Consider the following 13,131-nt stretch of genomic DNA (forward strand, 5'->3'; position numbering starts at 1 on the left):
CAATTCTGTTTTGCTCACAGACAGGGTGTGTGAGCGAGAGAGAAGCCCGGCTGCGGCGTGAGCAGCAATGGGTGAGATCGAGGGCACATACCGGGCACTACAGACTCCAGGCACACGCCTGGGCTCTCAGTTCCACCCCGGAATCAGCACGCTGGAACCTGGGCAGAGCCTGAACTCGTCCGGGACAGGGCGCAATGGCAAGTTCCTGCAGATCCGTGTTCAGGGCCTGGACGATGCTCAGGAGTTCTACGAGGTTGAGGTGAGGATCTTGTTTACAGTTGTTGATCTCCCTTATACGCAAATTATGCAGATAGGGCTTGGACAACACATGCTTTTGTGGCAGTATACAAAGTGAGGTTTTTTGTTTTTAAAGCTGAGTGATTTTAAGTGAGTATGTGACCACAGAGAATATCGGCATGTTGGGCCATAATTTACATTTACAGTCTTCATGCTAGTAAAATGGGCCAGGGTCTAAGAACACTATCAGGCTGAAACCCTGTTAGAGAGAAGTTAGTACAACAACCAAACCCTTTTCCCCTCCTTTTTATTTAAATGGTGATTGTTTAAGTACTTAATAAAGAGGTAGGTGTTCAGCCTTTGTTTGAAAAAGCCAGTGACTCAGCTGTTTGGAAAGTTAGGGGAAGTTCATTCCACCACCTGGGAAGGAGAAAAGTCTTGATGCATCATTTTCATTTATCTTTTGTGTTTAGTTCATGTATCTATTAGTCACCCTTTTTGTGTATTCTTATCTTGATCCACATGCCAATTTTTCTTGCTAATCTTCCGTGTAGCTCGTATAAAAGCAGCGAAACGAGTAAGAGGGAGAGTATTTATCGTGAGGCAGCTGTGCTGTGTGTGACGTGAACTGCCACCTCGCTGTGCTCCTCAAATCCCTTCTTTAAGATCACGTCCCACTCTGTGTCTCTGAGCCTAAGTTTGCTGGCCCGGAGTGGCTTTATGAGCCATGAATCTGTCCAGTGTAGCCCGGTGTAACCTTCCATCTGAGGGAAAACTCCGGACAAACACATCTTAAATGTTTCAACATCAGCTTGGGTTGCTGGATGACATGATGGTGGTAGTTTAGAGCTTTAGGATCAGATTTCAGTTTTTGTACTGTGTTTGATTTGGCTTCATGGCTTTAAACCACTACTTAATTCTCAAAGTTGAGGCTAAAAGACTGCAGTGAAATAATAATCCATGAGATGAAGTGTTTTAGTGTAGATGAATGAAAGCCAGATTTACAGTATTTGCAAAAAAAAAAAAAAAAATTCCGAAAAGATCCAAACGATTAAGCATGTTTTGAACCTTAAACTCGCTGTACTAATAAACAGTACATGATAAGTTTCTTGTGGCAGAAAAAGAAAGCAACCTTATTAAACAATTTTTATGGAGGACTTTAACTTATGTAGTTTCATTTCATCTGACTACAGCTATACTGTGCTTATCTGATAAGACCATTTGCCTATAACTTTGACCTCAGCAGGGGAAAGGCATGTGTTGTTGGATGCAGGAGTGGGGCAAGGAGGTGGGCTGGATCTCGCACTACAGTGTGGAAGCGTAGCTGTTATTCTTCACTCCTCGCACACATCAGATATGAGGTGGAGAACGGGACAAAGGCCTGGAATGTGTTAAAACCACTATGTTGCGGTTTTGTGATGCAGCTGAATTACGTGTTATTTCTAAGTGTGGTGATCTTTCCTGATCTGCTTTTCAGAGAGGGCAATGCAGTGGGGGCATACTGCATTAGTTTACTGAGATACTAGAAATCTAAAACTGTTAATAATATTAACATTAATATACTATAATGATGCAGGTGACCCAAACATTATTCCATTTTCATTATAATTCTTAATTAGTTAATTACTTAATTTACTAATATGTACACTATAACTGCACCTGAATGAGTTTCTAGCCAGGTGTATTTTCTCTGAAACTGGTTGTTTGTGTCATGTGATCAAGCTCTGCTCACAACATGGCACCCAAGCAGTCCAAGAGGTACTGGATTAAAGAATGAAGAGCTGAGACTTATTTCCCTTTTGGGGTGAAATTAATTTAATAAAATAATCACCAAGTTTGTAAGAAGTGTGTGTAAACATTTTTGTTTAGTGACTTAGGAAGTGTTTAAAATCTGTGGGTGGGTCACTAATATGCATGCTATGAAGCACTCATTTTCCAGTACGAGACTGTATAGAAATCCACGGGTATGTGCATCGGGAAAGGACTAAAATGATCAGTTTGGTGAAAAACATTCTGACCTGTAGCTTTGTCAGAGGAGCACAGAGAAAAAAGCACCAGCATGGCCAATCTAGATGGTCATTAAATGACAGAGGAGCACCTCTAAACTAGCAAATTACCCCAGGTACATGTAATTCCTTCAAGATATGGCTATTGTCTCTGATAGGGATGTTGTACCATATTCCATGCTGGAACAGGTTTAGGCCTTTTAGATCCAGTGAATGAAACTCTAATGCTACAGCATACTAAGACATCATATTCAACTGTGTATTTTCTACTTTGTGGCTATCGTTTCGTGTGTGTGTGTGATGGTCAGGTGTTGAAATACTATTGGACATTATAGTGTATGTTTATCATTGAATTAGCACTCCACTCCAGATTATTAGGCTGTTCTCTTTGGTCAAGTAGTGTGTGTGTGTGTGTGTGTGTGTGTGTCACATTTTCAACATCTGTTTCCAAGATGGAACTTGAGTTTAGAAACTAACATCTGTGCTCTGAGATCTTGTGTCTTCCGCATATCTTTGACTGGGTTACCAGGAACGATCAATGGGAGAAAAGTTTTATTAATCTTCATTAAATGGCTCATTTGTTTTCCTCAGATTCAACATAAGAAGATTGAAATTTGGTCCTTTTAAATATGTGAATATTCTTTATGAATTTCCAGACCCTTCTATGTCGTACAGTTTCTTCTGTTTTCTTTTGTGTCACAGATTTGAAGTAAAGCTCAGAAAAATCAAAAGCCTTAGTTTCCATCCACTGCTGTTATGTGAATTGTCTGAAGAGACAGAAAAAAGGATGTCATAGAGCGGCTGGAAAGCACACTTACGAAGTTATATTTTGTTCCAAAAACCTGTTTCCATATTTACATTTTCGTTTCTAAGCGTTTTTGTGGTGATTCTACAATGTACATTCAAGTTGTTGTGTTTTTTACAAATTTCTTATGTAGCCATATGTATAGAAACCACACAGTTCATTCTAGATACTTCTGAAGTGATGAATGTGTTTTAAAGGGTGGATGTGTTGGGCAGGGCATGCCACTGCTCTAACTCTGGCAGTAACCACTGCTGACCCGGAAAACCACGACTCTGCTCTCTCCCTCTTTTGGTCAGCTGGCTTGTAATTTGCCTTGCTGCCTAAACTTAGTGTTAGTAGCTCGAGCCCTGTTTCAACTAAACCTCAGGTTTGTTTCGTGCTGTTTGCCTGGACGGTAGCTTTCACCAGTTCAGTTGTTTCAGTTTTTTTTCGTAAGGTGTGCTGGACACAATATATCATTTGCTGATTATCAGTAATATTAGCTATTGTGCAAATGGAATTGCAGGTTATTGTAATGTGCAAGTGACTTCTGATCATTCTGGCATGGCAATGTCGGGGGCAATGTCAGGGACTTCGAGGTGTCCAGTCTTATCCAGAGAGGGCCAGTGTGGGTGCAAGTTTTTATTCCAACAATGCAGAAGCCAAGGCCTCATAGTATTTTGAAAGGAAAAGTCAACTGATTAAACCTGTGGAATCAGGTGTGGCTCTTGCTTGATTGGAAGCAAAAACCTGCTTCCAAACACCAGGACTTTGTGGTTAAGATCGGACACCCCTGCTTTAGATTTAAATTTCTGTGTTTGGATTAATTGCAGTTTTCACACCCAAATCAACAAAGCAAAACATTTTGGTTCAAAAAGTCAGATAAAGGTGATTTTTATGTGTCTTGCTCTATATTAAAACCCAGTTGGTTAACGGTCAAGGATCACATCACGGATTCACCACTAAGTGTAGCAGTAGAATAGTAGTATTGTATTTGGTCTATAATGTAAAGCCCTTAACTCCAGGTTTGAGGCCTTGTCCTAGAGTGGACTTCTAATTCCCAACCTCTTAAGTAAAAGCCAAACAAAACACCCCCTCATCTTGAAATTCCTACCTGTCAACTTTGGTTAGTTTTCTAAACTTTAAGATCCTTTTCCTCTTACAGAGTGCCATCAAATCAGCCACACTTCTTACCTTTAAGTGAGTAATTTATACACAAGTATTTGATTCTGATTAATCAACATTATTCACTTGTTAAATCTAAAACATATAGTACGCTGTTTGAGAAGAAACATATCCATCACTCATCACAGCCAAATGTCGAGGTGCTGAGGTGGAAAATTAAGTCATTTCAACCTTAGATGCCAAGTCAGATGCAGTTTTACTCTGTGTGTGTGTGTGTGTTTTGCTCACAGTTATTCCTCTGGTTTTTCTGGTCTTGTTCATTATTACCCTGCATGCTAGATTTACATACTATTTTGTACTTCTTGTTTTGTATTTAATGTCACTCCATGATTTATGTTATGTTGCAGAAGTGTGCACTGCTCATTTTCCCTGTATGAAGCCTTGTTCACAAAACTAATAGGAAGTGATGAGGAAGCAGCAGTAACAGCATAGGCTTCCTGTCTAGTCTGTGCTTGGGGAAAATGCACACGTGTGTCTGTGTGTCCATACAAATTAACAGTTATCTAACCTGCCTGAGAGCAGGTCTTTTTCTTTGTCTAGCAGACACAAACACGACGCTCTCCCCAACGTGTGAAAGCTCAGTGGAAATCCAAGGTAGTGGTCGAGCGAGGGAGCGATGAGAGAGAAGCCGGACAAAAAAAAAAGACGGATTTGTAAGTTTCTACAGCAGAAGTGAAAATAGGCATATTGATGGACAATTGATCTATTTGTCTTAATAAATAACTTCTTATAAACACATGTGGCTGTGGTCTGTAAGGCTGTTTTTTTTGTTTTTTGTTTTTTTTGTTTTATTTCTTTTGCTTTCATAGATTTCTGTAGGTTTATTTGGTTTTCCTGAATGCAACACGCGTATCCCAGATGTTCCTTCAAACAAACTTAACGTTTTGTTCCATGCCAAACAGTTTAGCTATATTCTTCATTTATTGTACTCATGACTCATTCATTCAACTGAGCACTTTGTTTCTGTTCAATCCAGCTTTGAGTAAATTAATATGTTGCGCAAATTATCTGTATTGAACCGATCAACTAGAGTTAACTAGCTCAATAAAATGTGCCTTGTGTGCAGAGCCACTTTCCACACGTTGGTTTTAAAATCGGATTTATTAGAGTGATGAGGATTGCAAGGCTTCATTAAGCTTTTAAATTGTTTTTAAGAGCTGCTTCACCACACATTTAAACATATGCTGAGTAAAGACATGGAAGACAACAGAATTTATATTATTGAAATCTCGTTATGGAGCTTTTATATAAATCGCTTGGGTTGTATTACTGTGGGTGACCGCCCATCACCAGTGGTCATAGCAAGATAACGGATGGCTGGTAAGCCGGATGGTTTTTGAGCGTTCTGGGCTGGACAAAGGGCTATTGTAAGTGGTGTTTAATATCCATTTGAAAGGTGCAGTTGTGTACTACCTGCCTATTTTGTTAGTCAAGTGTTTTAGAGTCCAATCTGTTTCTAAAGGTGGCAACTATGTGATGAGCAAACCCCTGTGAAATGAGGCAGGAATAGTGCTGATGGCTTTATTGGACAAAAACATACAGTAGAAAGTCGCAGCACCTGTTGCATGCAGAAGCCACATGTTATAATCCAGTATATATTGTAAATCTTGTGACCTAAATCTCTCTAATTAGCCATAACAGTAATGTTGATGGCAGCTTTGTCAGCAGAGTTGACTGTTATCCCTAATCTTCACTGCCATATGCTGTGTCTGAGCTTCGCACAAAGGCACTCGGTTAAACTGAATTTGCGTGGAATGTCATGAATGCGTGCATCCAGCCGGCCGTGTGCTGTGCTAACCCTTGGAGGAATTTGTGAGGCCACTGCAGCTCACTAGGGAGGGGGCCGATGCTGTGGAAATGAGAATGGCCATAACATTAGCGTAGAGCATTTGTGTGTTGAGAGAGAGAGGGAGAAAACATTTAACAAAATTAAAAGAATGTGTGCTCAGAGTAGGAGTTTTGACAAAAACAACACCGCGAGTGTGTTTATGGATGTTCAGAGAGAGAGGGAAGGAAGTACTGAAAGCAAGGAAGAGAAAGAAGAGGAGACTATACTTTATCTCACTAATGACACCATGCAATGGGTTATTAATACACTGCTCCTTGTGTGAAGGTCCTCCCTGCTCACACAGGCATTTTTATGTGCAAAGCAACTGGCAGGAGTTTCAGTCAGACAGCTTGGAAGCCAAGCTTTAATCCGAGTCCCAGTTTTCCATCAGCATTTCATCTTTTGTTGTTAATGAATAGATGATTTGCAAGAACGCTGCGGATGATGTTTATTTGTAAGGCGAACTGTCCAAGGAATCTGATCTGTGTTTGCTTTGCATACTTGTAATTAAGTCGTGACTTTTTTGTTCTTTGTGGGTGTCGAAGTGAAAAAAAGAAAAACAAATTGCGGTGTCTGATCCTTTTTCTGGCACAAGAGTTGAAAGAAGAGCACTGTTTTCTGTCCCCCAGCTGTGTGTTTCTGCATTACAGAGTAATGCAATTTATAATGTAATCTATCAGGTTATGTTGTTTGAAATATTCCCATTAAGTGGGACAGGTTGTCCAGATGATGCATGTCGGGTATCAGATGTCAGGTGAAAAAAGCGAAAGGGACCAGACAGCCGCAGACCAGACATTAGTGACAGCTTTTCATGCATGTCTATTGCCTTTTTATAGGCCAGTATATATTTACTTGTTGTTGTTGTTGTTGTTGTTGTTGTTGTTGTTGTTGTTTAGTGGTCTTATTTTAATTGGTTTTGTAATATCTTTGAAAACTGTGCCTCATCCTGCATTCTTAGTGTTATACTGTATTTGCACAAATGCTTTTCTGAGTTATGTCCCATAAACATAAATTGCGCTAGTTATTGCAGTTATTGCTTTTCCCCTCATCAATGTGGCAGTGAGAAATCCTTCACAGTTAAAAACATTGTTCCTTAACTATTGGCTGTTGTTAAAATGCGTTAAGTACCTCACCATGTCCAGCCGTGACATGTGACACGTGTTCATGTTTAAAAAGTTTTTACAAACATAAGTCAAGCTATAATATTTATTGTTTTAAGTGCTGCACTGCTCAGTCTCTAGTGCATTGTTTTCATGTTGGTTCATGCTGGTTCGATGGAGCAGCCTGGCTTCAGCCCCCTCCCACATCTCTCCACGACCGAGGGCATTGCATTACGGGACAGTGGAGAACACTAGCTCCTTTCATGCAGCACTTCATTACAACAGTGTGTTGCTTTCCCTGTCTGCAACTTATCCAGATGAAGAGTAGGGCATTGGGAAGTTGTGTGTGCGTGCCTGAATTTCAATTCTTTGTGGAATTGTTTTTGGCTGTTTGCTTAAAAACACACTGAAAACAGGGATTGGTCAGTGTGTAAATATGAGGCTTATAGAGTGATGTGGTTGGTTTAATCACTTGGCCAACATGGGTAAACATACTCATTAATAGTATGGGTTGATCGTGCAGCACAGGGATGAAGTGGGGTTGCACTAAATACCATTCAGAATCAGTGCAGCTGAATGAATAAAAAAGACTCCTTATTGGCATGAACATAGAGGTCAGCTGAACAGATTGGATTTAGTTAATATACTCTTGGAGTTTGGAGCTTAAATTCGTTCTATTTGTTTGTTTTAATTATACAGGAATACCCACAGAGGACAACAGCCATGTTTTTAGAGGGGGTTATGTGTACATTATCACACACCAGATCATAATAATGTTGCCCACACTACTCTACACTTCTGTGAGCTTAACATATATAATATACTTCATTTCATAGCTTGTGGTACTCATTAGATTAGTGTTGTTCTAGAACATTAAAACACACATAATTGTCTTTTTGATCATCCAAATGTAAAAATGTGTCCTAGATGTGATTCAGTGAGCTTTATAAAGTCATAATCAGCTCCTGACCTGTTAAAATGACCTAAATACACACTTTATTTCCATTAGCAAGTAACTGCAAACTCAAGAGATGGCATCATTCTGCGGTTGACCCCTGCAGTGACTTAAAAGGTGTTTTTGATCCAGGATAAGTGACAACAGGAAATTAGGCAGCTGGAGTTGCTTTTAACTATTTTCTGAACCGACACCAGCCTGGGAATTGTCAGTGGAAAATGAGAGTCATGTGAATACCTAGTGCCGCAGTAAATATTATTCATTTCAGCGTATGTGTCATTGATGACCGAGTCTACTCCGAATAACATCTTCCCTTCATCTAAGGAGGAACGATAGCTAGCTAGCTAAATTAGCTTGTTAGTAATGAGAGGATTTGATGCTGCATTCTACTTTTCCATTAATTTCTAACATTTCTATATATTTCCTATATGTTTTTATTCAGTGAACCATACAATTAACTAAGAAAATTAATCTGCGAAAATCGACTGATTCTGATCAGTGAACAGATTCTGTAGGTTGTCTCTTTTCATGGAAAACCACAGAGAAAAAAACACAATGATCTATCCTCACAACAGGTTGGTCTTTGTTCACAGAAGTCATCAAAGTTTTGGCACAAGCATATTGTATTCACAGATATTTTTTCCCCCGTTAAATTATTGCTTGGTTGTATTGTTTACAGTGCGAATGTTTGTGTGTGAGATGTGCTTCACTGGCTTCGGAATTTGAGGAAAAATGATCGTATTTCTCTTTTCTGATACTGTAAGCTCTCTGAGGTGAGTCGCACCATAACTGAGGGTTTATGGATCGCAGCATTTCAGTAAGCCACTGCATTTCAATTAAACTTCATGTTAAAGGCCCATCTCAGTAGGCCACAACATGTAGGCTGAGCTCCTCTCACCGTTGTACGCTCATTTCTGTGCCGGCGTATTTGAGTTGCCTGGGAAACGGGCTGATTTGTTTGTTTTTTACATTCCTTGCATGCAGAATGAGCTTCATTTGTGTGCAGAATTGTCAGAAGCGTTTATTGTCGCCGTGACAGCGTGAGAACACGGTGGAAATTTCACACATCACTGCGGGGTTTATCCCCCGCTTTCAACTTTTCTGTTACCTTTTTTTTTTGGTCAGAAAAGACCTGTGATTTTGGCGTCACTGTTTTAAAATGGAGCTAATAAAATGTGTATAATAACTTCTGCATTAGGATTGTGTCCTCTGCATGAATGGGTCATTCAGTGTCAGAGTGGCTGCTACCAAACTGTACCAGGCTTGGAGCAGACATTAGCTGATCAGATTTGGCTACAAAGCATAATCTTGAAATGTTCAGCTGCTCTGTGCTGTGCATCACACTGAAAAATGAGCCAGACGATGTATCCTTCATGTATTCATACACGCTCCTTCACCCCTGTCCTCATTGATTGGCAGCAGTACACTACACATTAGGGGATTAAGTAATGAGTGAAATGTAGTGTTCAAGGAAAAACAGTTTGTCTTTCTCAAGATTACAGAACTAAAAAAAATAAATAAAGAACTGAGGCTTTTTGGACTTCCATTAGGAACTGTTTTTATTGGTTATTTGTACTGTTGTTGGCTCCTAATAAGCTGGGATATGCGAAACTCTTTGGTTAAGTGGTTAAGGCTCTGGGTCATTGACCGGAAGATTGGGGGTTCAAGACTCAGCACTGCCAAGTTATTGGGCCCTTGAGCAAGGCCCTTAACCCTCTCTGCTCGCTGTATCATGGCTGTATCATGACCCTGCACTCTGACCTCAACCACCAAAGAATGGGATATGCGAAGAATGAATTTCACGGTGCTGTGATAAATATAGGCTACTGCTATTGTTAATTATGAATTACACACAAAATTAATAATAATTAGATATTTTCTTTACATTTTGGCTCTACTACTCTGTGGCGGTGTGTCATGGCTTTTCCATACGATTAGGCTTAAGCAGCAGCCTTAGTTTGGTTTCTAATTCCAGCTTGGCATGACGTCTCTAGCTCCAGATGCCCCCTCTCTCACACTTTCTAGGCCAGCTGAGCTTCTGCCATACGACACAATTACTGGAACAAATTAGACACAGCACTTAGAAATAAATAGAGGACTGCTGCTGGAAAATCCCTCAGCTTGTTCTTGATTGCTCCCTGTGAGTTGGATCATAACTTTGGGCAACTCTTACTCTGGTATTGTTTGAGCGTCAAAGCATGACAGATCAGCTCTTTGAGCAGGGCCCAGAATTGGGGGCAGTTTGGGGGATGAAACTGGAGACTCGAGTCTAAACCTGCCAGAAAGGTTCATTTAATATTTATATCGAGAGTTTGGAGTAATTATCTTGGATGCTTTATGGGTGAATTTGAAACAGTTGATTTTAAAGGTGATGAAGGTTCAGCACATCGTGTCTCAGTGTTAGAAACACTCCCTCCCATCTGCCACACATTTGAATAAATTTGATTGGGAGTTCCTTTCTCTTTTCCCTTTCAGAGAACTATTTTTCACTTTGATGCCCATGTTGTGTGTGTGTGTGTGTTAGTGTGTTAGAGGCTGGAATGAGTGAGCGTTGTGTCTCAGTAAGACCGAGTTCAAGTACATATAATCTCTTCTCCATGAATTCTGATAACTACTTTGTTTTTTTTTCTGGTGAACTCTTTTACTACATCTGTTCTCTGTGGGATCCTCTTGCTTCAGGCATCATGCTGGGGTTGTGTTTTTACTAGTGTACATGCCAGTAAAGATTTTACACAAAAACTGTAAAATAATAATGCCAAATACCAATGTTGTTTGGCTTCATGAGAATAAAAATGGAGTTTTGATGTAAAGCATTTACAAAGAAAGAAAAATATTTGCTATTTGGAAAAGAGATTAAGCCAAGCAAGGAGTAAAACAGGACAGGGCATGCTGTTTGAGAAGATAATGTGGTAGTGTGATGCACCCTGATGTGAAAGAGTTACTGTTACCATTCTGAAATGGATCATTTTCGAGCAATATTGTGTCCCGAAGCGTTTTATTCCTTTTATACTTTTATACATTTTGCTAACAGTTGAGTTTTTAAAATCATTTATAATGTTTAATGCTGTGGAATGTGGAAGTTCCTGTTATCACAAGTTATAGCAACTAGATGCAATCATTACCTCGCCAAATGAACACCTTATAGAAAGCTTTGGCATATAAATGAGTATACGTTTTTCTTTCAACACATTTTTTTTTTTTTTCATTTGTACATTATTATGATATAGGATATAAATGATCATTTGAATTGCAGTCAGCAGTATACAATACAATAAACACATTCTGACCAATCGGATTGAAGAATTAAACAGCGCTGCAGTATAATAAGAGGCTGGTATGCCAACTAGAGTTGGTATGCCATTTCCTGCTCTCATAACAGGTAGTAATTTGGAACAGTGAAATTCATCACTTGGGGCTGAATGCTTAGACTATTGCATCACTTTCTATTGTAGCATCATTATTTATACTTGTACAACATAAATATACATAAGCAGTACAGTATTTTGCTGACAAGAATTGTGTTCAATAAAGAACACGGATGTCATTAAAGTGGTATACTTTAAGGACAAATTCCATTAAATTTTTACTGTGATCTGAAGTTTTGTATGTGGTTATGTTTATGTCCAAATTTATTTGTAGCTGAAATCTGTTTTTGAAATGTCATTTGTATTAGAGAAACCCTGGGGTCCTAATAGCTTTTATTTAATTATTATAAAACCCTGATTCACACTGATTGACACGGTCTATTAGTTTGCATTGTGTCTAGTAAATAGGAATCGGTGGATCAGACTTGTTCGTATATTTTGTACAGTATGGTCAGTGCTCTCATCATCAGACCGCCTTGCTCAGATAAACCAGACAAACGGGACAGCCTAAGAATAAGGTATTACTCATAACCTGTTGCGCTGTAGTAGGTCAGAGGCAAGGTATGTTGAGGGTGAGGGAGGCTGGTAAATAGCTCAGCTCATGTCAGGTGACATGAAACCATGACCTTTTGGATATTTCACTCACCTTCACAGAGAAAGCTAAAACATTATCCTTCCATTTAGTTAAAAAGAATTCCTGTTCAGGAATTCAATATGTTAAAATGGTTTTAAGAATTGTTTTAAGCTGGGTTTGCATTTTTGAGTCACCTAGCCCTATTTGTTAATCCTTACCTGTTTACCATTCACTGCATTAACCTGTTCAGGTGTCCTCCATGGTGTTTCGGTGCTGGCTAGTTCTAAGCTAAGTGAGATTGTAGGTTCAAATCCAAGGATTGGCAATAATTAACTATACTCTTAACTTCTTAGCTGTACTTGACTCGTGTGCTGTTTCAGCTGTAACATATCAACATATCTTTGGGTGTTGGCTACTTTTAAGCTGATAGACAACCACCAGAGAGCTGACTTAGCCAGGTTAAGGAAGTGAATGTTAAGTCCTGTTTGTGAATCATTAACTTTTTAGGTGTGCAAACCAAAGACTTTAGACTCACATCCCAAACCCGGATTAAAGCACACTAAACTGACACATTGAGCTCCCCTGAATGTTAATAAATAAACTATCTCTAGTCAGAAATATTGGACTAGAATATTGCTAGTCATCTGACATACCCGTGACCAGACAGTTATAGTTCTAGGACGTGATCTGAAGCTAGTGCCAATTAAATGACAATACATTTTATTTTTTTCTTTCTACATTTTATTTTCAGGATGGAAATAATTATTAGTTATTTATTTTATTATTTATTTAATCAGTGTAATAGGTTATAAAATTGTGGACTATGAAACAGTAAGAATTTTTTCATTTGTTAAGTGATGTCAAGTTCATGACAGTAGTAGTAAGTTGTTGAGCATCGTAGATTAATAGGGAAGAATTTGCAAATTTTTCATTTGGTTTAAGGTGCTATGGGTGTGGCCAGGTGTGTTTACACAGCGAAATACACTGGCTGTTAAACCGGGTTTTAAGTGTGTGAGAAAAGAAAATGGCACACCAGCTGGAGTGTTAAGACATGCCTGAACACGGCTTTCCCGTCTAACAGTGTGGAATACTGCCAT

At 39.2% G+C, this 13,131-nt stretch overlaps 1 protein-coding gene across 5 annotated transcripts in view; it reads left to right on the forward strand.

The window, feature by feature from the left end:
- farp2 (FERM, RhoGEF and pleckstrin domain protein 2) overlaps positions 1-13,131 on the forward strand; it is a 47,756-nt gene that overhangs the window by 1,528 nt on the left and 33,097 nt on the right. For 4 of the 5 annotated variants that reach the window (XM_058403579.1, XM_058403581.1, XM_058403582.1 and 1 more), the window contains exon 2: positions 21-259. In XM_058403579.1, the coding sequence (XP_058259562.1) occupies positions 68-259 (192 nt within the window). In that variant the 5' untranslated portion in view covers positions 21-67. Of the gene's footprint in view, positions 1-20; positions 260-4,734; positions 4,866-13,131 lie in introns of those variants that run through there. The other variant, XM_058403583.1, reaches the window with a different exon arrangement.

The sequence above is a fragment of the Hemibagrus wyckioides genome, linkage group LG11 (genome assembly GCF_019097595.1).
Source record: "Hemibagrus wyckioides isolate EC202008001 linkage group LG11, SWU_Hwy_1.0, whole genome shotgun sequence".
In the NCBI taxonomy this organism is placed as follows: Eukaryota; Metazoa; Chordata; class Actinopteri; order Siluriformes; family Bagridae; genus Hemibagrus; species Hemibagrus wyckioides.